This window comes from Ylistrum balloti, unplaced genomic scaffold (assembly GCF_031769215.1).
Source record: "Ylistrum balloti isolate Yb309-2 unplaced genomic scaffold, AGI_CSIRO_Ybal_v1 Utg370934, whole genome shotgun sequence".
NCBI classification, from domain to species: Eukaryota; Metazoa; Mollusca; class Bivalvia; order Pectinida; family Pectinidae; genus Ylistrum; species Ylistrum balloti.
Window position 1 is genome coordinate 117,426 of NW_026782528.1, and position 25,676 is coordinate 143,101.

The following is a 25,676-nucleotide window of genomic DNA, read 5'->3' on the forward strand; positions in this document are numbered from 1 at the left end:
GAGACTGGACCCTATGTAATACACAAATAATGTTTCCACACATGTGGTTATATAACTTTCTTTTTGTGTATCGTGCATTTTACAATTTCTTAAAGTGCAAAAGAACTCTTCTATTCAAAGAATATGGAAAATATGTCGCAATAGCAATAACAACCGCAGGAAGACATGAGAGGAGACGGTTTATTCTTTGTAATGATCATAACGAAAGTAGAATCTCAATAACTGTCATAACCATTCATATTCCAAGCTAATGTTGTCGACCCATGATCAGGCACCAGAAGTAACTGTGTAGGACGAGAGAGATACGGAAATTGACCACAGTACCCCTACTGTATTCTCGGACTGGAAAGAGAAATTTTGATTTGAGGAATTATCTGTGTTAGCAGAGGCAATATACAACCTAAATATGAACTGGAAAAAGAACAAAAATGAAGTTATAATGGTTTATATTTTTACAGAAGACAACACCTGAATACAAGTTATTCCTTGGTTGTATGATTGTAATCAGGTGGTTGGTACAGGCACACTAGGACGCTGTTTAATACGATGAATTTGTGAGGGCCCAATACATACATATGTACAAAGATCATTGTTTATCATATTGTTACAAAAAGTGTCAAACAGTGTATTAATTAGGACTATATATATGCAACAGGTAGGTGTTATGCAATAATGCTACCTACTCAATTTGAATGTTTTAGATTTTCAGAAAATCATATTCATGCACATGGTAGAATAATCGTTATATAAAGCTTCCAGAAATCTAGAAATCAATTGTGAAAGGAAGGAGTCTGCTTAAGTTAAACACATCATGAGGTGCCTGCCTTTTAGGCAAAACCAACAAGTCGCTTTTTCTTCTGTTATTTATTTACAACAATTAATGAAATCCTTAATTTTTTTGCCAGGTGCATTGTATGGATTACCTCCCTTCACTCTAGCTATGGCTAAAAGTACAGGCAGCCAGGAGAAAATGATGGCGATGTTACTTCTCTGGTGTATAAAACTTAAATCTCACCTTAAAAAGAAAGGAACTTGATAAACTCACAATACCCCAGTAAGTCATATCAGATCAGTTTGGAAAACTGAAAATCTTCAAGATAAGAGGCAAACATGACCTTACACTGTCATGTCAGAGGACCAAGTCTCCAGATAAACTACACATCAGAGAAAAACAAAACTGTTGGCTATTCTGATTTACCAAAACATTTATTAAAAAAATAAAAGAATGAAGGGAAGGAAAAAGTATGCATCTTTCTTGCTAGCATTTGCATAAGTGGTAAATTTCAATTAATTTCTGGCAAGACTTACAATGTATTGTATTTCAATTTTCTGGTATCACAAAATGTAACATATCTTGACATATGAGTCATGATACATTTTCTATAGGCACTACGCTGACAACATATAGCATAATGAAATTCAATGGAATATCACTTTCCTGGAAATGGTACATTGCATATGTCACTGACTGCTTATGATGATAATAAACCTAGTTTTGATCAACCATTAGAAAAGGAATCAAACAGGTCCTTTGTTAATGAACTAGACTTGAATCCTAAGTCCTCTCTCATCTCCATTATGGAAGCTATTGTCCCCAGCATTTGAATATTTCCAATAATTTTGCTGTCACAGGAGAATTGATAAAAATCTAAACTTTGATCAGAAAATCTGCGAATCCATTTAATATCAGAATATCCAACAAGCTCTGATTCTCTAGGGATTCATCTAAATTTGATTTTCTTCATTTCCGTGGTGAAGTGAGTTGTAGTTGAAATATTCTGATCCAATCCTATTATGCAGAGCAGTAAAATATGACAACGATGAAGAATATCATGAACTGAGTTCACTAGTAAGACAGTAGCCCACCACAAGGGAAAAGGCACTTACTTGGCCTAATTTTGGGTGTGTGTATAGCAAAAAACTTATCAAGCAGACTAGTAGGCATTGCTTTAAGTCATTTTAAAGTGGAGACAACTTGTATGTCTGTTTACTTATTATTTCATAATTCCAATTGGGTAATATTCAATACAGAATACTCTGTATAAAACTTTAAAAAAAGGGAGGGAAGACAAGACTTTTCATTGAAATATCATAAATAATTTCAGAAGATTTGGTTTTAAGATTTGAAGTGATTGTGATAACAAATATTACCTAAGCACCAACCAGTGGTATTAACTTGTCCTTAAATCACCATTTGATTTGGTTATCTGGTGTCTTCAGTCACATTGTCTGTATCTATTGTCACCATTATGATTAAGTGATATGAAGATGTAACATCTGAATTCTCTTTTTCTTTTCTTGACAACAGTATAGATCATAGCAAACAAGAACCATTGTGCAACTAGAACACTTTTGTATGGAACAAGTTATGCCTGTCACATGCCAAAGTATAATAAAAATATGGAAATGAAACATTGATTTTCTAATAAAAACTCATAAAGACAACAGAAATTTGTGTCATTATGATAAATCCTATTATAAATGTAAAATAAATCGCTTTTTACGCCATTGTTATAAAGCTTAATAAGTCTAAAAAATGATTGGTCAAAAATTATGAGAGAAGATCAAGACAATACTAAAGGTGAACTTCAGACAAACAAAGTTCCGGGCCAAAGTGATAAGGCCTATTATGTTTCCAGGCAACTGGCCGAAAAGTTTGGAAGAAGAAGTTCTCACAATTAGTGAAATTTTAAGATGACTGGAGTCAAATACAAAAATACTAAGAACATCCCATCAAAAGTTTTGACAACATGTGAAATATGAGGTGTATTTACTGCATAAAAATGTACCCTCCTGTTGTAAGAACAATAACAACAATAATTTATCTGTTAAAATACCATTAGAATTACTAGAAACACAGAGACATGTGAAATACCAAACTAGGGCTCATTTAAGTATTGATTTCATTTCTATATTAAATCAGGACAGTCTATTAAGTTCCTATCATTGCATTCTATTGCTAATCTCTAACACTACTAATGCGTTTCAGTTGAATTAATTTCCCATTTCAATTTATTTGTATTTTGTTAATGTACACTACAACTGAATCATTTTATGCTAGATTGGTAAAATGTGTTTATCAAAATCACATCCATAACAGATGAGCCATGTTACCATAACAATGAGTTCAGGTGTACTCCAGCACTACCTCATCACAGTAACGAAACATTTTACAAAACCTTGGTAGGAAAATAATGGATGATTCAAAGGTCAAACGTCTGAAGAAAATCGTTTTATCAAACTGCTACAGCAAACAGTTCAAAAGTTTTCTAAACATATAACGTCTGGGGTAATTGAGCCATCTCTGAATGAGTTTGGATGTACTTCACAGACTTTATTAAGGAAGATTTCACAAAAATGACACCACAAAAGAGAATAGAGTCACTGTAATACAATGGAATATGTACATAACATACACTTCTCACTTAAATCTGTCTGGATTAAACCCTTCAAATAAACACCTAAAGGTAGAATGCTTTTCTTTCAATATGTGTACATGTAAGCTGTGTCTGATTAAACTCTCCTTCATAGACTCCATCTTGTCACATAGAGAGCATTTGTATCTATTAAGCTGGAAGATGTTGAACAAAACAACAGCAAGTATTGCATATATAATATTTTGTCAATTATTTCTCTGTATGGAGAGGAAACATTTCTTACTTTTATTGACTTTCTTTTCCAATCATCAGCCTTGTTAACACAAATTCTTTCAATCAGCAGAATTTCTGTCTACAAAATCTTATTGGAAATCATGTAGATCTGAATAAGGCATCAAATGAACACACAAGAAGCTGTATATAGAATACCAACTGTCATTAAGATCTCTGACTGGCTTCAAAGATAAGACTAAATGTCTTGTTGGTATCAAATTACCAAAGAAATAAATCAACTCAGTGTTAGAACTCAAAACAAGAGGCCTAATGGGCATGCATCACTCACCTGGTATTCAATATTCATAAAAAATACAATCAATCACAAATACATTAACACAAGCACCATTGGCATTCAGAGTTGGCACATCCAATCAATTTTAACCAATTTCCACAGCAAACATTAGCTTAGCTTTAAACAGTGGCAGTTATGATGTCGATAAAAGGTTATATGTCTTTTTTTTATTTTTATTTTTATTTTTGTTTGTTTGGAATTTTTGGGAAATGTGTCAGTCTTTGACCTAGAAACACCTTTCTGACAGATACTCTGGTCCTTAGACTTTTGGTTTACCAGAAAAAGTCTTTTACATCTGTGACCTTGAATATGGTTAAACATCATTTCTTTTTTGGCAAATTTTGTCTCCAGCTTCATTTCAGAGACCTACCTACAAAATATAGTGCTTCTAGCACTTTTGTTTAATCAGAAGAAATTTTTTCAAAGTTTTAACAAACTCGCCCTATTTGACATTGAATAGTCAAGATCAATTCTTTTCGCAAACTTTGTCAGGCTTCATCCCATGAACCCACTAGATAAATATCATGCTTCTATGTCTTTTGGTGAATCCGGAAAAGTTGTTATAAGTTTACAAAAACTCTGACCCCTGTGACCTTGAATATGTGTCAAAGAACTACAGCCCCTCAGGGATGGTGAATAATTCTTCATCCTTCATACCAAACATCTATCACTTATCAACAAATCACCAATCATACCACATTTCTATCAATCACCCAGCTAACACACTTCTACCAATCACCAAGCTAACACACTTCTACCAATCACCCAGCTAACACACTTCTACCAATCACCCAGCTAACACACTTCTACCAATCACCAATCACCCAGCTAACACACTTCTACCAATCACCCAGCTAACACACTTCTACCAATCACCCAGCTAACACACTTCTACCAATCACCCAGCTAACACACTTCTACCAATCACCCAGCTAACACACTTCTACCAATCACCCAGCTAACACACTTCTACCAATCACCCAGCTAACACACTTCTACCAATCACCCAGCTAACACACTTCTACCAATCACCCAGCTAACACACTTCTACCAATCACCCAGCTAACACACTTCTACCAATCAACCAGCTAACACACTTCTACCAATCACCCAGCTAACACACTTCTACCAATCACCCAGCTAACACACTTCTACCAATCACCCAGCTAACACACTTCTACCAATCACCCAGCTAACACACTTCTACCAATCACCCAGCTAACACACTTCTACCAATCACCCAGCTAACACACTTCTACCAATCAACCAGCTAACACACTTCTACCAATCACCCAGCTAACACACTTCTACTAATCACCAATCACCCAGCTAACACACTTCTACCAATCACCCAGCTAACACACTTCTACCAATCACCAATCACACAGCTAACACACTTCTACCAATCACCCAGCTAACACACTTCTACCAATCACCCAGCTAACACACTTCTACCAATCACCCAGCTAACACACTACTAATATAGCATACAACACTTCTACCAATCACCCAGCTAACACACTTCTACCAATCACCCAGCTAACACACTTCTACCAATCACCCAGCTAACACACTTCTACCAATCACCCAGCTAACACACTTCTACCAATCACCCAGCTAACACACTTCTACCAAACACCCAGCTAACACACTTCTACCAATCAACCAGCTAACACACTTCTACCAATCAACCAGCTAACACACTTCTACCAATCCCCCAGCTAACACACTTCTACCAATCACCAATCACCCAGCTAACACACTTCTACCAATCAACCAGCTAACACACTTCTACCAATCACCCAGCTAACACACTTCTACCAATCACCCAGCTAACACACTTCTACCAATCACCAATCACACAGCTAACACACTTCTACCAATCACCCAGCTAACACACTTCTACCAATCACCCAGCTAACACACTTCTACCAATCACCCAGCTAACACACTTGTACCCATCTCCCATCTTACACTCTTGTACCAATCACCCAGCTAACACACTTGTACCAATCACCCAGCTAACACACTTCTACCAATCACCCAGCTAACACACTTCTACCAATCACCCAGCTAACAATCACAATCACCAATCACACAGCTAACACACTTTACCAATCGCTAACACACTTCTACCAATCACCTGGCTAACACACTTCTACCAATCATCCGGCTAACACACTTCTACCAATCAACCAGCTAACACACTTCTACCAATCAACCAGCTAACACACTTCTACCAATCACCCAGCTAACACACTTCTACCAATCACCCAGCTAACACACTTCTACCAATCACCCAGCTAACACACTTCTACCAATCACCCAGCTAACACACTTCTACCAATCACCCGGCTAACACACTTCTACCAATCATCCAGCTAACACACTTCTACCAATCAACCAGCTAACACACTTCTACCAATCACCCAGCTAACACACTTCTACCAATCACCCAGCTAACACACTTCTACTTTCAGCCTAGCATACAACACATGTACCAATCAATAAGCAATAACCAAACTTTTACCAAAATAACAATCCATCACAGGAAACTTCTACAATTTTGGGCCCATTGTACCAAACTTCTGAAGAAGCAGTAATAATCTGGTGTTGTCAACGTGTCCCGATCCTGAGGCATAATTGGAGGACTGACAAAGTTATCGTTCTGTGTTCTGGTGTAATATCTGATAATTTCTTTAGTTATGATGATATAAGCATCATAATTCTGAGAAAGAATTGTCTGTCTTGTGATGTAATTACGATTAGAAGAGCGACTGTTCGCCTGTGATAAGGTCCCATTATTTAAGCATTAGAGACTCTATTCTGGACATGAAAACACAATAAAACGGAATGCTAATACACGCAAACTACATGTTTAATCAATATGCGGGCATCACGTTTCTTGCTTTGCATGCAGCCATTTATACAGACTTTATATAAATTGCACAAATAGCAATATTTCAATCATCAATACTTGTAATTAAGTTTCAAAAACTTCATTTTACCAAATAATTCAAATATTTTCTGAAAGAAATTAGATGTTTATTGAGAAAGGAAAGCTCTGTTTTTATGTAAATTTGAATATGTGGTACAAGCCTCCCCATCCTTATGATAATTTGTCTCATATATATACAAATGTCTCACAAGAAGCAACATTTTGGCTGCTTAAGAAGACATAAATATGGTCATAGATTACATAAACAGGCCTGCAACGCTAAAGTTCATCTGTCTATTTTTCTGCTTTATACTACCTTTTGGCATTGAACTCTTATACAAGGGCTGATTTCCATTGCATTAATATAGACTGCAACTAACCTTCAGTTGTGTTATAGTATATTGAGTGTACTACAGAGCTCCCAAACCATTGTATTGACTTACATGCAATGAATAGATAAAAAAATCCCTGGTACATTCTATGTCACACTGAGGTCCTAAAACCTTAGTCCAGACTTGAATCCGGTCAAAGACCAAAAATTATCTCTTATAGTACAAACTTCAAGTAAATTCGGGAATGCCATAAAATATATTGTCTTTCACAGTAATTTAAGGCCAGTGCCTTGCCTTTAGGTATATATCATCAACTGCACAATGTCTTTTATTTAACACTGCCTTTACATTGGCTTTCACAACTTAGAACTTAAAATTATAGCCGTCAGTTTTCTTTTATAAAAAATTCCTCAAATATTTATTTAGAAAATGAAACATCTCATCAACATTTCATTAAGAATTCATTAATTTACATTTGTCTCATTGTTAATGTGTCATTCTCTTGTTTAATATTACAGGCAGAAAAATTCTATTGAAATTCTTGGAAAATATGAAGTGGCTTTATATAGAGTCAGATGTAACAAATAGGGATGAGATATGTAAAGGCTGGGGACACAAAGAAAAATGGTACAGGAGGGAATAAAAAAGTGATGGATAAAAAATCTAGATTTTATGTAGACATGATCATGCAGGTACATAACCAATTTGATGCCGAAAGTAAGCTGAAGTACTGGAATTAGGAGATGGACAAGTGGAAATATGTATGGATTAAAATTACAGCGAGAACAACTTCCTGTCTACTTATAACAGATGACCTTCATATAGCCAGTAGCTAGTGGTTAGTCACCACTTTGGCATATAATCACATTTGGTAAAGAAAATTTATTGTCCAGTTGACTTTAGTGCCTGGCATCTGGTTCTGGTAATGTTTTAAACTCAATCATATCTCTAACTTCTTCTTCTGAGGATATGCTAACCTTCAGATTATCCGCTGACTTCATGATCTATTTCCCAAAAAGGTCCTTATCTTTGGCATTTAAAAACCTACAATATCAAATCCCCTACTCCTACTCACCCCTTCATTCCTAATTTTGAAGACACAAAAAAATAAATTTTCACACATTTAAGTTTGTAAACCTTAAATCTTCACCTTCATAGAACTGCCTGTCGTTTCAACCAATTCGATACCAAAACAACAACATATTGTTAAATGTGATTAGCTAAAATAAAAGATTATTCTTCTGAGATCTCGTAAAATAAATCCCTAATATTCTCACTGGGTTAACAGATAACATTTCAAAGCCTTAGTGTGATACAGTTAAATTACGCTGAAGGCATTCAATCATTAATAAACAAATATCACTACCCACACGTGAGAGACTAACATTATTAATGTTAAATGGTAATGGGCATTACAAAAGTTTTGAGTCAATTACAATGATAGCTGTAAATGTTTGTTATTATCATAATACTTTGTTTCTGAGGGTAATATACTCATTGTGCACAATTACTTCATAGGGCCTTCATTTAAAATACATCAATACGATATGCATAACATGATTGAGAAAACTCTCGAGACAAAATGTACTTTACAACTTTCTGCAATCAATCATAGGAACGTTTGAATATAAGAACAAGTAAATTATGCGAAAGAACAGGAAAAATACACATTCCTGTCAAGTGTCCTGACCAGAAATCAAACCCAGGTCTCCAGATTCCAAATAAGTATGCTCAATCAGCTGAGTGACAGAGAACATCCTTAACAGCACATCCACAACCCTTTCACAATTAGATATCTTACTCGTACAATATAATGTAGCTTAACTCAATTTGATATGAAGACTTTCAAATGCATGCGTTTCAATCTATAACTTTTATTCTTGTGACAAAATGAACAGCTCTTGCATAGTTACTAACCTGATTGTTTACAAAAACTGGTAGGCAGCTGTGATTACAACAAAGATGAGCAGAACACATCCACTTTATGTAGAGATTACCAAAATATGATACATTGCTGTTAATATTTCTCGAATTGCAATGTAAAATATAGTATTACAATCAGTCAAGTTATCATAGCCATATGTTTGGGTTTTTGCTTGATCAGTTGAGGGTAGGACTAGTAAGCTAGAGGTAAAAATTTTGATCCTTCTTGGAGGCAATGATATAACTAATAACCTCAGCTACATATATAGCATTCAACCTCAGCTACATATATAGCATTCAACCTCAGCTACATATATAGCATTCAACCTCAGCTACATATATAGCATTCAACCTCAGCTACATATATAGCATTCAACCTCAGCTACATATATAGCATTCAACCAAAAACTATAAAAGATCGTCTATGCTTTTCCATCCATTGACACCACATATAAACTGAAATCAACTTGTTCCCACGGAGTTTGTGCCACAAAACAATTCAAAATGGTCTTAATGATTAGCTGCCTTTCAATGACTTACCTATATAACAACTTCCTGTTTCAGTTGCTCGCATACGGAATAATCATAAAAAGTGCACCAAAAGACATTTACAAGGGCCTACTCCCGAGTTCTGACCAATGGTCTACCGTTAATTAGGTAGGGAACAATAGGTGGTGTAAAAGGTTGCTCCCAAGTATAGCAATCAATTAGAATTAACTGGAATGGCCGACACTAATTAGATAATTGGTGGTGTACTCACCTAGCTAAGCCTTAATTATGTTGGCAGGTGGTCAGTCTGACCAATTTGACAAATAAAGCAAGGTAACTTATGACCTACCTTGTGGGATCTCTAAACTTGGGAGACTACCCCAACTTTGATCCATACCATCGGGAGGCGGAGATGGGGAGTGAAAATCGGGAAACTCTCGACTGAATTGGGAAAGTTGGCAGGTATAAATATAGTATCACAATCAGTCATCATGTGGCTATGTTTGGGTTTTTGCTTGATCAGTTGAGGGTAGGACTAGTAAGATAGAGGTAAAAATTTTTATTCTTCGTGGAGGCAATGATATAACTAATAACCTCAGCTACATATATAGCATTCAACAAAACTATCAAAGATCTTTTATACTTTTACATTCATTGAAACCACATTGAAACTGACATCAACTTGTTCTCTTGGAGTTTGTGCCACAAAACAATTTAAAATGGTCTTAATGATTAGCTGCCTTTCAATGACTTACCTATATAACAACTTCCTGTTCCAGTTGCTCGCATACGGAATAATCATAAAAAGTGCACTAAAAGACATCAATCCAAAAAGCAATTTCATATACCATTTGTTGAAAGTTAAAATTTACAATCAAGCAATAAAAGTCATATCGCATGTGGAAACTTAATTTCCTACTCATAACATAAAATTTTACAACAGAATTTAACCGCTCAAAACCAGACCATAAAAGTAAAGTTAAGAATTCTACTGCATCTCCTGCTGTCATAGCTATTTTAGTGACAAAGCTGCAGTGCAGTTTACATCATATGGACAAGTGTAAACTTGTGCCTTGAGCTGAAAAATTGCCAGTGATATATCATGTATGTGTAGTCTACCTGTGTGATGTGTTGTCCACTACCTTTACACTTACACTTACCTTTTTACAAGTCGGCTGCTTTATAACTCCTCTATTACAAAATGCCAACATCTACGTCTAAAAATCAGGCCTGTTCGTAGAGATATTTTCTAAAATGAAACCCCATTCTACCATATAATTCCCTTCAGTGGTATATCTTTGTAACTAAGGCAGTTTTCATATTCACAATATATATGAAATGTCGATATAGTCGGAAACAATTCAATACACAAATAAACTAAGCTGTTATAGCATTTGTAAGTACTAGTAAAAGCATGGGGATTCTGTGACATGGGTAAAAACTAGTCAGGTTCACCACTACTTCAGAAGAGTGCTGTGATATTTTACTGTCTTTAATCCAAAATCAAATGGAATCTAGGACACTTCATAAATGATGTATGGTATTTTCAGATTTTTGTGACAATAAAATCTTTACAATGCTACACAATAATTTTCTATGAGTATTTTGCTTTACTCAGATTGTTGAGCACTGCTATGTAAGTCTTGAAAGCTAAAATGATTAAAAATTATGAAAATTCCAAATCCTATTTTTTCTGTCAAAATCAAATTGTTTCATGATATGCTTAATCTTTTGCCAGTCCACAACAGTAATAAAGTTGTGATTTTTCATACAGACTTGGTCAAAGATCCATTATCACCAATTCCTATGACTAAAAAAGGTAAAACTGGCGAGATACAACATATTAAAGGAGATAACATCCTTGATAACAAGAGTATCAGTGAAACTGATGAACGCTTCCAAAAAGTGACTTTATTGGACAAAATATTTTAATAAGGAGTAATGATTCTGCAATCAAGGGTTTCCGGTTCTGAATTCAGTACACTGCACAGAATGACCAATATAGGCACCAAGTTTCTTTATCGTAGTTTAAATGCAAGCATTAGCAAAGTTATAATGCAGACAGGAAATTTTAACAAAGGGCAATAATTCTGTAAATGTAAGGGCATGGGCCCTGAATGTTGTACACTGTGCATTGTTACTATGACCATTGTATACATCAAGTTTCATTATCCTAATTTAAATGCAAGCAAAGTTATGCTCCAGATATGAAATTTTAACAAAGGGCAATAACTATGTATTTGAGAGGTCATGGGCCCTGAATTTTGTACACTGCACATTGCCTTAGTATGACATGTGTAATATAGCAACTATATGCTGCCCCAAAAATTGTTCAGGAAGCATAATAAGGAAAAGCTCATTGTAATATTACATAAAACAGATTGTTCTATGGCATCAACCAATTAGAGGAAGTGCCTGTTATATCATAAAATATTTAAATTTCATCTTAGTTTCGCTTTAATAAATCAAATGATTAGGCCTGATTAAAATATATTCATATTTGACAGTGTTGATGAAATTTGTTAAGAACATAATTGGAACCAAAAGCGGAATAAAATCAATATCCCATGTTGATGTAGTTCCTCAATAAATCCAGATGTCAGTGACTTACTACCATTTCTATTTAATTCATTGCTTGGCTCTACTGTATCAAAATCTATTGTGTTAAAATTGTTATTCACTTGTGTGTCATTTGTACTAGATTTGTATCAGTTTTCCTTATAACCATCATCAATATATTTCCCTAATATTATAGGAAGTGCTGTAGATCAGGCTGTATCAGCGCAGACTGACAGAGAAATAAGCCTGAAGGAAGAATATCAAACAAGAGGCCAAGTTGGCCTGTATTACTTGCATATTGTTATTAAACGTTGAATAATAAAACACAACACATAAATAATGATCATTTACTCGGTCTATACCAACGAGTCAGCATTTATTCACTAGAGGGCACAGTTTTAAAGTCATCAATTGATCTCATCTATCATAACCTGCCAAAGACAATCACTGTTCATATTTATAACAAAGTGTTACTTTCATACTGAATCACACAATGATACTGGCATTCTTAACAGATTACATATTGCCCATACACCCTTTTTATTACTACACATACAACTACCTACTATAATTTGTAAACCAATACTGCTCTGTTAGGAATCTGAAACTAGATGTCATTGTTTAAAAGCTACAGAAAGCACCTGCCTTTAATTGATACTTGTTTTATACAGATAAAATTTTATTCATTGTTCTCCAATTATCAGGAAAATAATGTTCTATACTGAACTTGAAAACTACTACATACTTAAATACTTTTGATCTAAGGTTGTATCAAGCCAAGCGTCTGGCCATATAATATTACTATAGAAACATACTCTATTCATACACATTTGATAACCTTCCCTTTCAACAATCCAAGCTTAATCATTATACTGAAGCATGTAAAGAAATCCATTGTACATTTGATGGTAGTCATTTATTTATTCTTATTATCAAGTCACAATTACTGTACACTTTCCATTCTCTACCTTAAATTTTGCAAGGGCACACAACTCAAAGGAATTAAGGAACTTGGCATTTCATTTAATTGTTAAAAGAAACAATTTTGTTTTGAATCATTTAAATGACAATAATGACTAATCACATGATCATGTCAATCACAAAATATCATGGCAATAAAATTCATCCAGAAGCAGATGTTTATTGATGTGATATGTTACCCTGATGACCACCAGAATAATTCAAGGTTATTCATTGGAATGATTTAGCACACATGGCTGCCATTAACTAAAACCCAATATCCTTTCTGTTGAAGGGATTGTTTAATAATTCTGCATTTTAGGAAGTGTTCAAAGGTCATCATATTTTAACACACTGCAAGCTAAATGTTATTAAATACTAACCTCTCAGTCTTTCATGAGCAGTCGTTTAAAGATTAAAGAAAGAAACCGTGACCTCTACGACTTCAAAAATGGCTCAAGGTCATGGTTGATACCTCATTTCAGCACACTTTACAGCACATATCCTTAGATAAAATATACACCTATAGAAATGTTTATTTTCATTAAAGTTGAAATAAAATGAAAGATGCAGCACCACAGTAAAAGATTCATGACAGATGAGATGATAATATTTACCATCAAGTTAAAATAAACTCTAAAGTCAATAACAAGCTGTCAAAAATTCATAAACTTTCCATCTATCAAATGTCATGCATGGTCAGTAAAACAAAACAAACAGGTAACATGTTCATGGTTATCTCCTAGAACCTCACCAAGACAAGTTTATCCACTGTTGAGACATCGAAAACAGTCTTTTTCTGAAGCAACTGTAGTCACAGAGAATCAATTTCCAAGACGACAGTAGTCAGAGAGTCAATCTCCATGACAACTGTAGTCAGAGAGAGTCAATCTCCTTGACAACTGTAGTCACAGAGAATCAATCTCCATGACAACTGTCAGGGCTCTCGATCTGCCCGATTTGGGGCTGAATATCCCAATGCAAAATGGTGTCTTTTTTTCCCAATTTAGACCCCAAGTTTTCCCAATTCTAAGGGCCCCGGGCCCCAGTCCCAAAATGGGGTGTGAGAGCCCTGACTGTAGTAACAGAGCGTCAATCTCCAAGACAACTTTAGCCAAAGAAAGTCAATCTTCTAGACAACTAGCCAAAAAGAATCAATCTTCCACCAAACAGTTGTCACAGAGAATATTCCAGACTATTGCAATCACAGTGATGAACTGGCTTAGAAAAGTTCTAGGAAGAATGGATGGATTAAAAGTAGAACACAACTTGATATAAAAATATACGAACATTGCATTGAGTCCAACTGTCCATTATCTATAGCCATTTTCACATTCCAGTTTTGTGTAAACCTTGGGAATATATTCCACCTTGGCAAAACTGCATTTGAACAAATAACGGTCTCTCTTCAAGGCATACAAATCCCATGCCAACAATTTTGTAAAGTTTATGTATCCGTTTCCTTGGTGACGGCATTGAAGGCATCCACATAGTCTGTGAAATCCACTGTACATATATATCTTTTAAAACACCCATACAGTCCTGTAATCAAATCTATTTCTCCCCATCTTCCTTTAAGAAAATATTCTGATTAAATAAAATCCATTAAACACTGTCTGATGAATTCATTCAAGATCATCATTAAATGCTCACTCAAATCATTTTTGTCACATGACAATAAAAAATGCTTGTCATAACAGGCCACCATCAACCTCTCATTTACTGGGTACCATGACATTTGATTTATTGGATGTCAAGCCTAATTATCTGTCCTATGATGACATATCCAAACTAATTCCAGTTACATCTAATCAACTGCACTTGTTCTGTCATATGACGTCCTTCTTGTGATAACAACGAATCCCTGGACTTTGCAATCATATCCTGGTCATCAGATTCTATAGCAAATAATTTCTAATCCAAGGAGCAAGCTGTTCAACTACCATCACACCAGACTGTGCATCAGACCCAGTCCTGTGGATTTTTGAGTACATTCAATAGCTCTTCTTCCTTGGAGCCTGCACTGGGGGAGTGGCAATACTCCCATTTCTGTAACATACAGTAGGAATAACATTAGTACATAGTAATACCCTGTAACGTTTAACCATAAAGTAACTAATTCTTCACTTACACCTAATCACCCTTCAAATACACCCAGCAACCCTATGTATATACCCAGTAATCATACACATACAAACAGTTACCCCCTCCTACATTCAGTAACCCTACATATAAATCCAGTAACCCAAAACATACACATTGCCCATTATCCCTAAATATACACCAAATTACCCTATACATAACCTTACAACCCTACACAGAGTCACCCAATGACCACAGTCGTACAGACAACAGCATTGTACATACACACAGTAACCCTTGCATACAGTGACCATGCCAACATCCATTAACTTATACATATGTAACATTACACATATACTCAGTAAACCTACATACACACTCAGTAACACACTCAGTAAACCTACATACACACTCAGTAACACACTCAGTAAACCTACATACACTCTCAGTTACACACTCAGTAAACCTACATACACACTCAGTAACACACTCAGTAAACCTACATAACCACTCAGTAACACACTCAGTAAACTTACATACACACTCAGTAAACCTACATACACACTCAGTAATACATTCAGTAAACCTACATACACACTCAGTAACACACTCAGTAAACCTACATACACACTCAGTGAACCTACATACACACTCAGTGAACCTACATACACACTCAGTAAACCTACATACACACTCAGTGAACCTACATACACACTCAGTAAACCTACATACACACTCAGTGAACCTACATACACACTCAGTGAACCTACATACACACAGTAACACACTCAGTAAACCTACATACACACTCAGTAACACACTCAGTGAACCTACATACACACTCAGTAAGACTTACATACACATGAGCTTTCTACTGATACATCCAGAATTTCCACTTATGTCAGCTTAGCCATTGACAATTTTCAATTCAACCTTATATATGGTAGGTCCACCCAGTTACCTCTGATTGTATGTACAGTAAGCATAGTCCAAGAAAACCAACAATTTGTGTCACTAATACTTACTGCATGTAGAGGTAGGGACATGAGTATACTTTCAAATCTTGCCCCTGGTGTCATCAGCCCAAACTTGGTACCTCTGTCATAGATAAGGTTAAACTCCACGTACCTCCCTCTTCTCAATAGTTGCCACTGTCTATTGGGAGGGACAAATTAAATGGTTGATGTAAAATTTTGAATGGCAGAAGGGAGATTACTCTCACATGTTTTAACGAAAACCTCATAAGACATCTGTAAACAATTTCATCAATCTCATTTGAGCTTAATATCTTTTATAAATTTAAAAATGATTTGTTTTTTCTATTATTCTACCTCACATTATCATTGATAGCAAAATAACATCATTATACCAATTATTCTTAAAGACATTTGAGTATTACGGTTGACAATTTTTGACAACCAAGTAATGCTTTAATAGCTACACTAACCTGATAAAGAGTTTGCCTACATGCAAATTATTTTAAGCTCCTTCACTTATTTCACTTAGAAATGGAAAACATTCACTATTCGTCTGTTACAGGTCTCTAGAATCATGTATTTGTATCAAAAGTCAATGCCTCGGTCTGCTAGAGATTCAATATGGGACATGTGGCATGATTTGCAGTCAAATGATCAAGAGAAGACCCTCTAGCTGAGCCATATTTTGCAGTTAAAATTTACCAGGGTCACATACTTCCTATTTCAGAGAGAACTCATCCTCCTGGTGGTTATAGCAATGCTTGTAAGACATGGATAAATATAATTCCCTAGGTTCCTAGAGTCCCTATATGGGCACCAATCTAACTCAGGTCTTCATTTATGTAAGAATCAAACCTGGGATCATCTGCTATGCTAGACTTCCGCAAAACTGGTCAAGTGAAAGTGGGAGATCTCTCTAGCTGAGCAGCATTTTACCAGAGTTATATTAATAACAGTTTACAAAGGGGCACAACTCTTGCAGATTTACTCTTAAATTTATTTACCAGATTTCTACACCAGACACCATAGCCATATACAGACTAATTCAATTAACATTTTCTTACATAAACGTTATTATTTTTTCCTGCCCATCCTACCAAGCATACCTGTCTGCATACGAATATCCATCATTTTTGTGTTTCTGAACAATGGGTAGATAAGATGGTAGCACAGCTTCAGCACAGCTCTGCAACAAAATAATATAAAATATAAAAAAGGAAAACTCTTGGAGATAAAAGCAATGCAACTATTTTCAGTAAATCCTTTCCATTAATAACAATAAGAATTAAAACTAATATACTGCATGTACACAAAAAATCAATGACATTGTACAGCAACAGTACAAAATCAACTATGTAACTAATTTACACAATGTACATACAGCCCCAGTACAAAGATAAACAATGTTATTAACCTAAATAATGTAAATATTGCCCCAGTACAAAGATAAACAATGTTACTAATCTAACAATGTACATACAGCCCCGGTAAAAGGATAAACAATGTTACTTATCTACACAATGTACATACAGCCCCGGTAAAAGGATAAACAATGTTACTTATCTACACGATGTACATCCAGCCTCAGTACAAAGATAAACAATGTTACTAATCTAACAATGTACATACAGCCCCGGTAAAAGGATAAACAATGTTACTTATCTACACGATGTACATCCAGCCTCAGTACAAAGATAAACAATGTTACTAATCTACACAATGTCCATCCAGCCTCAGTACAAAGATAAACAATGTTACTAATCTACACAATGTACATACAGCCTCAGTACAAAGATAAACAATGTTACTAATCTACACAATGTACATACAGCCCATGTACAAAGATAAAGAAATCTACACGATGTAAAAACAGCCTCAGTAAAAAGATAAACAATGTTACAAATCTACACAATGTACATACAGTCCCAGTACAAAGATAAACAATGCTACTAATCTAACAAAGTACACAGCCACAGTACACATGTCAAAATTCCAACTTATCCACACATTTTAGTTCTCAGCTTCAGTACAAAGGCATAACATATCTACCATCCCACCCAAATGTCAAACCTATGATATCTATGGGCTCACTCACTTTTTAGTTTAAATTCCTTTCATTTCATTACACCTGATTTACAAGGGAATGGACCTTACGACAAGTGTAGACTTATAACAAGCAAAATGTAGAGTAAACAGTTTTACATTTCTTATTCAATGTTTTTGTATTGTTTAAACACAAAATGATTCTTTTTTTAATACAAATGTTGTATATATGCCTAATTAAGTGTTTGAAACATTTAAGATAGTGATCTTCTCATTTAAATACTCAACAATTCAAACTCCAGATTTTAGATAGATAAAACTTTGATTGTGTACCCATTAACTTGTAACTGTATTGATCAACCCTGCCTATTACAATGGGTTTAGATGTAACAAAAGCTTCGCAGGTCCAATATATATTTAAAGGTATATCAGGTTATCTTTCTTCTGTATATCTATCATAGTACACTTGGTTGCCAAATACGTACATACCACCTCAAGTGCAGTACGTCTCACGGTGAAGAACTGACTTAATTTCTCGAACGAAGAATATAAACTCAGAAACTCTCATTGAAGGAACAAGCATGTGTTTGTAGAAGTCATCAGATTTATAAACACTAAATATATAAGACAAAAGGAAGGATTTAATTTCTTACAAATTTCAAGCTGATATTTTGGAGTGAACTTAAGGATTTGAATAAAAATTCAAATATGGCTTATCGAAAACCACTGCCACTTCCTGTGAGAGAGAAGGGTAGCTCTCTCTGTCCTTTCCATAAAGGCAAGGAGACTGTGTATTTCTGTCAGGAGGTTGCCTGTGATGGAGAACTTATTTGTGCCAAATGTCTTCAGTCCAGACACAAGGGTCACAAAGTGTCATCTCTGGATGAGCTTGTTGCCATCAGACAACGCAAAAAAATTCAAATCTTCATTAATCAAGCGGAGAAAATTGAACAACAAAAGATAAGAGCTGAAATGAGGTATGTTGAGGGCATACTAGATGAGAAAAGAAAACTGTTTCCAAATATTATCTACAAAATAAGACAACAGAATGCAAAACTGAAAGAGGAAGTTGACAATATGACACAGCCTTTAATAGAAACAGTGGAAAAGCTGGAGACAGAAACCATGGACCTGTTACATAAATACAAGAAGGAGTTAGTGACAATGTATGCCAAAATCACCTCTTTGCTACATGACTGTAATAAAGCCATGCGTGTTGGAAGTAATGTTCAGGTGTATGACACCCAACGAGATCTATACGGGGCATTCAACCTGCCCTACTTCCCAAGTCTACGAGTGCCTGTGTTTGAGCCAATCAACTACCCTCAAGAGCTAATTGAAGCTGCCACTGGCACAATAAGGATCAAGCATGATATGGGCCCAGAACCGACAGAACCATCTGAAACAGGTGATGAACTGGCATTGGCAGAGGTTCAAAGTCAGGCAACTGATGATGACCAAAGCCAATCACTTGATGCACAGTCCATTAGGTCTTCACTGTATGAAGAGATCCAAATATTATCTGAATTCAACTACCCATATGAAATAAGCAAAATTTGTCCAATATCAGACCATGCCTGGGTATCACACTGGGAAGGGAAGCGACTCCTTATGCTCAACCAGGCTGGAGAGGTGAAACAACAGATGCAAACATCAGTTGAGGTATGGGACATCACCAAATCTCCAACAACAAACAACCTATGGATGTGTAGCCGCGATGACAACTCTGTGCGAGAGCTGACCACCACACTGGCCAAGGAGCCACGTCTCCGGTTCAAGTGTAGCCGTGAACCATGGTGTATCTGCTGCACAACTGACAACAAAGTGTTAGTGGGAATGACAAAGGAGATACGGTTGTACAATCTCCAGGGTAAGGTCATTCACGCAGCCACCATCGATAGGGAAGGGGAGAGAATTGTTGTCACTCCCCGCAGCATCACACAATGTCGTATTACTCGCAACGTTGCTGTAGCAGACTTTGATTGGGTTGAAGATGAGGGCAAAGGCAAACCACGAGTTGCAGTGATGGACAACCAGCTTAATCTTCTGTTCTACTATCGCCGTAAGACAAAGAAACTTCCAGATGACTCTCTACTCAGACCAACACCATTCGAGCCCTGGTCTCTTTGTTATGACAGTAAAGGGGACCTGATAATCGCAGACTTTAACAACGACTGTATACTGTTGGTAAGTGGGGAAGGGCATTTCCTCAAGACCCTGCTGGTTGACTGGACCAATAGCCCTGTAGCCTTAGGTATACAGTCGGACAACATCATCTGGGCTATCTTCAACTATGAAGATGTCAAAGTGCTCAAATATGAAGACACAGGGGTTTTTAAATGAATGGTGTTCCCTTTAAAGACACATTATTCTCAAAAAAATGCATCATATGGACAATGTAGACTTCACAGGAAGAATAGCCTCCCCTTGGATTTCCTTTGTCTTAACAAGGTTCAGCAAAAAGATTCATGTAGTTTATGCTTACAATGACCTAATATAGACAAATCCAAAAACAGCATTAACAAAACAATGATAATGTGTGTGATAGAATAGAAGTTGTTATAATACAAGTGTAATGTAAGTGTGACATTTCCAAAATGACTGATATTGAGTGGTTCATCTAAAGCATTTCACATCTGAATCAGAGAATAGATTATGCTACCATTTTAGTATTAAGACTCTTAGGACATTGATTGGATCTTAAAATGTATGAATTAATTAAACACAAATAAAAAGCTGTTAATGCAGACTCCATGTGTTCATCTTTGGAATCAATGTATATATTGTCTTTGTGGCAATGTAGAGACATTCAGTGTGTATATTGTCTTTGTGGTGTTGTAGGGACATTCAGTGTGTATATTGTCTTTGTGGTAATGTAGAGACATTCAGTGTGTATATTGTCTTTGTGGTGTTGTAGGGACATTCAGTGTGTATATTGTCTTTGTGGTAATGTAGGGACATTCAGTTTGTATATTGTCTTTGTGGTGTTGTAGGGACATTCAGTGTGTATATTGTCTTTGTGGTGTTGTAGGGACATTCAGTGTGGATATTGTCTTTGTGTGGCATTCAGTGTGTATATTGTCTTTGTGGTAATGTAGGGACATTCAGTGTGTATATTGTCTTTGTGGTGTTGTAGACATTCAGTGTGTATATTGTCTTTGTGGTGTTGTAGGGACATTCAGTGTGTATATTGTCTTTGTGGCAATGTAGGGACATTCAGTGTGTATATTGTCTTTGTGGCAATGTAGGGACATTCAGTTTGTATATTGTCTTTGTGGTGTTGTAGGGACATTCAGTGTGTATATTGTCTTTGTCGTAATGTAGGGACATTCAGTGTGTATATTGTCTTTGTGGTGTTGTAGACATTCAGTGTGTATATTGTCTTTGTGGTGTTGTAGACATTCAGTGTGTATATTGTCTTTGTGGTGTTGTAGGGACATTTAGTGTGTATATTGTCTTTGTGGTGTTGTAGGGACATTCAGTGTGTATATTGTCTTTGTGTGGCATTCAGTGTGTATATTGTCTTTGTGGTAATGTAGGGACATTCAGTGTGTATATTGTCTTTGTGGTGTTGTAGACATTCAGTGTGTATATTGTCTTTGTGGTGTTGTAGAGACATTCAGTGTGTATATTGTCTTTGTGGTGTTGTAGGGACATTCAGTGTGTATATTGTCTTTGTGGTGTTGTAGGGACATTCAGTGTGTATATTGTCTTTGTGGTGTTGTAGGGACATTCAGTGTGTATATTGTCTTTGTGGTGTTGTAGGGACATTCAGTGTGTATATTGTCTTTGTGGTGTTGTAGGGACAATTCAGTGTGTATATTGTCTTTGTGGTGTTGTAGGGACATTCAGTGTGTATATTGTCTTTGTGGTGTTGTAGGGACATTCAGTGTGTATATTGTCTTTGTGGTGTTGTAGGGACATTCAGTGTGTATATTGTCTTTGTGGTGTTGTAGGGACATTCAGTGTGTATATTGTCTTTGTGGTGTTGTAGGGACATTCAGTGTGTATATTGTCTTTGTGGTAATGTAGGGACATTCAGTGTGTATATTGTCTTTGTGGTGTTGTAGGGACATTCAGTGTGTATATTGTCTTTGTGGTGTTGTAGGGACATTCAGTGTGGATATTGTCTTTGTGTGGCATTCAGTGTGTATATTGTCTTTGTGGTAATGTAGGGACATTCAGTGTGTATATTGTCTTTGTGGTGTTGTAGGGACATTCAGTGTGTATATTGTCTTTGTGTGGCATTCAGTGTGTATATTGTCTTTGTGGTGTTGTAGGGACATTCAGTGTGTATATTGTCTTTGTGGTGTTGTAGGGACATTCAGTGTGTATATTGTCTTTGTGGTAATGTAGGGACATTCAGTGTGTATATTGTCTTTGTGGTGTTGTAGGGACATTCAGTGTGTATATTGTCTTTGTGGTGTTGTAGGGACATTCAGTGTGTATATTGTCTTTGTGGTGTTGTAGGGACATTCAGTGTGTATATTGTCTTTGTGGTGTTGTAGGGACATTCAGTGTGTATATTGTCTTTGTGGTAATGTAGGGACATTCAGTGTGTATATTGTCTTTGTGGTGTTGTAGGGACATTCAGTGTGTATATTGTCTTTGTGGTGTTGTAGGGACATTCAGTGTGGATATTGTCTTTGTGTGGCATTCAGTGTGTATATTGTCTTTGTGGTAATGTAGGGACATTCAGTGTGTATATTGTCTTTGTGGTGTTGTAGGGACATTCAGTGTGTATATTGTCTTTGTGTGGCATTCAGTGTGTATATTGTCTTTGTGGTGTTGTAGGGACATTCAGTGTGTATATTGTCTTTGTGGTGTTGTAGGGACATTCAGTGTGTATATTGTCTTTGTGGTAATGTAGGGACATTCAGTGTGTATATTGTCTTTGTGGTAATGTAGGGACATTCAGTGTGTATATTGTCTTTGTGGTGTTGTAGGGACATTCAGTGTGTATATTGTCTTTGTGGTAATGTAGGGACATTCAGTGTGTATATTGTCTTTGTGGTGTTGTAGGGACATTTAGTGTGTATATTGTCTTTGTCGTAATGTAGGGACATTCAGTGTGTATATTGACTTTGTGGTGTTGTAGGGACATTCAGTGTGTATATTGTCTTTGTGGTGTTGTAGGGACATTCAGTGTGTATGTTGTCTTTGTGGTAATGTAGGGACATTCAGTGTGTATATTGTCTTTGTGGTAATGTAGGGACATTCAGTTTGTATATTGTCTTTGTGGTGTTGTAGACATTCAGTGTGTATATTGTTTTTGTGGTGTTGTAGACATTCAGTGTGTATATTGTCTTTGTGGTGTTGTAGGGACATTCAGTGTGTACATTGTCTTTGTGGTGTTGTAGGGATATTTAATGTGTGTATTGTCTTTGTAGTGTCGTAGGGACATTCAGTGTGTATATTGTCTTTGTGGTAATGTAGGGACATTCAGTGTGTATATTGTCATTGTGGTAATGTAGAGACATTCAGTGTGTATATTATCTTTGTGTTTTTGTAGGGACATTCAGTGTGTATATTGTCTTTGTGGTGTTGTAGGGACATTCAGTGTGTATATTGTCTTTGAGTTTTTGTAGGGACATTCAGTGTGTATATTGTCTTTGTTTGTAGGGACATTCAGTGTGTATATTGTATTTAGTGTGTATATTGTCTTTGTGGTAATGTAGGGACATTCAGTGTGTATATTGTCTTTGTGGTGTTGTAGGGACATTCAGTGTGTATATTGTCTTTGTGGTGTTGTAGGGACATTCAGTGTGTATATTGTCTTTGTGGTGTTGTAGGAGACATTCAGTGTGACATTGTCTTTGTGGTGTGTGTAATATTGTCTTTGTGGTGCTGTAGGGACATTCAGTGTGTATATTGTCTTTGTGGTGTTGTAGGGATATTTAATGTGTGTATTGTCTTTGTGGTGTCGTAGGGACATTCAGTGTGTATATTGTCTTTGTGGTAATGTAGGGACATTCAGTGTGTATATTGTCTTTGTGGTGTTGTAGGGACATTCAGTGTGTATATTGTCTTTGTGGTGTTGTAGGGACATTCAGTGTGTATATTGTCTTTGTGGTTGTCAGTGGTATATTGTCTTTGTGGTGTTGTAGACATTCAGTGTGTATATTGTCTTTGTGGTGTTGTAGGGACATTCAGTGTGTATATTGTCTTTGTGGTGTTGGACATTCAGTGTGTATATTGTCTTTGTGGTGTTGTAGGGACATTCAGTGTGTATATTGTCTTTGTGGTGTTGTAGTGACATTCAGTGTGTATATTGTCTTTGTGGTGTTGTAGGGACATTCAGTGTGTATATTGTCAGTGTGTATATTGTCTTTGTGTGGCATTCAGTGTGTATATTGTCTTTGTGGTAATGTAGGGACATTCAGTGTGTATATTGTCTTTGTGGTGTTGTAGGGACATTCAGTGTGTATATTGTCTTTGTGGTGTTGTAGGGACATTCAGTGTGTATATTGTCTTTGTGGTGTTGTAGGGACATTCAGTGTGTATATTGTCTTTGTGGTGTTGTAGGGACATTCAGTGTGTATATTGTCTTTGTGGTGTTGTAGGGACATTCAGTGTGTATATTGTCTTTGTGGTGTTGTAGGGACATTCAGTGTGTATATTGTCTTTGTGTTAATGTAGGGACATTCAGTGTGTATATTGTCTTTGTGGTGTTGTAGGGACATTCAGTGTGTATATTGTGTGTATTGTCTTCAGTGTGTATATTGTCTTTGTGGTGTTGTAGGGACATTCAGTGTGTATATTGTCTTTGTGTTGTTGTAGGGACATTCAGTGTGTATATTGTCTTTGTGGTGTTGTAGGGACATTCAGTGTGTATATTGTCTTTGTGGTGATGTAGGGACATTCAGTGTGTATATTGTCTTTGTGGTGTTGTAGGGACATTCAGTGTGGGACATTCAGTGTGTATATAGGGACATTCAGTGTGTATATTGTCTTTGTGGTGTTGTAGGGACATTCAGTGTGTATATTGTCTTTGTGGTGTTGTAGGGACATTCAGTGTGTATATTGTCTTTGTGGTAATGTAGGGACATTCAGTGTGTATATTGACTTTGTGGTGTTGTAGGGACATTCAGTGTGTATATTGTCTTTGTGGTGTTGTAGGGACATTCAGTGTGTATATTGTCTTTGTGGTAATGTAGGGACATTCAGTGTGTATATTGTCTTTGTGGTAATGTAGGGACATTCAGTGTGTATATTGTCTTTGTGGTGTTGTAGGGACATTCAGTGTGTATATTGTCTTTGTGGTGTTGTAGGGACATTCAGTGTGTATATTGTCTTTGTGGTGTTGTAGGGACATTCAGTGTGTAAGTTGTCTTTGTGGTGTTGTAGTGTGTAGGGACATTCAGTGTGTATATTGTCTTTGTGGTAATGTAGGGACATTCAGTGTGTATATTGTCATTGTGGTAATGT

At 36.1% G+C, this 25,676-nt stretch overlaps 1 protein-coding gene across 1 annotated transcript in view; it reads right to left on the reverse strand.

Annotated features, from left to right (window-relative positions):
* Positions 1-15,076: 15,076 nt before the first annotated feature.
* Positions 15,077-25,676, reverse strand: part of LOC132559563 (oxygen-dependent coproporphyrinogen-III oxidase-like) — a 38,739-nt gene continuing 28,139 nt past the window's right edge. The window contains exons 12-14 of the mRNA XM_060224193.1: positions 17,312-17,391; positions 16,254-16,383; positions 15,077-15,195 (exon numbers count right to left, since the gene is read on the reverse strand). Coding sequence (XP_060080176.1) covers positions 15,109-15,195; positions 16,254-16,383; positions 17,312-17,391 — 297 coding nt within the window. The 3' untranslated portion in view covers positions 15,077-15,108. The remainder of the gene's footprint in view (positions 15,196-16,253; positions 16,384-17,311; positions 17,392-25,676) is intronic.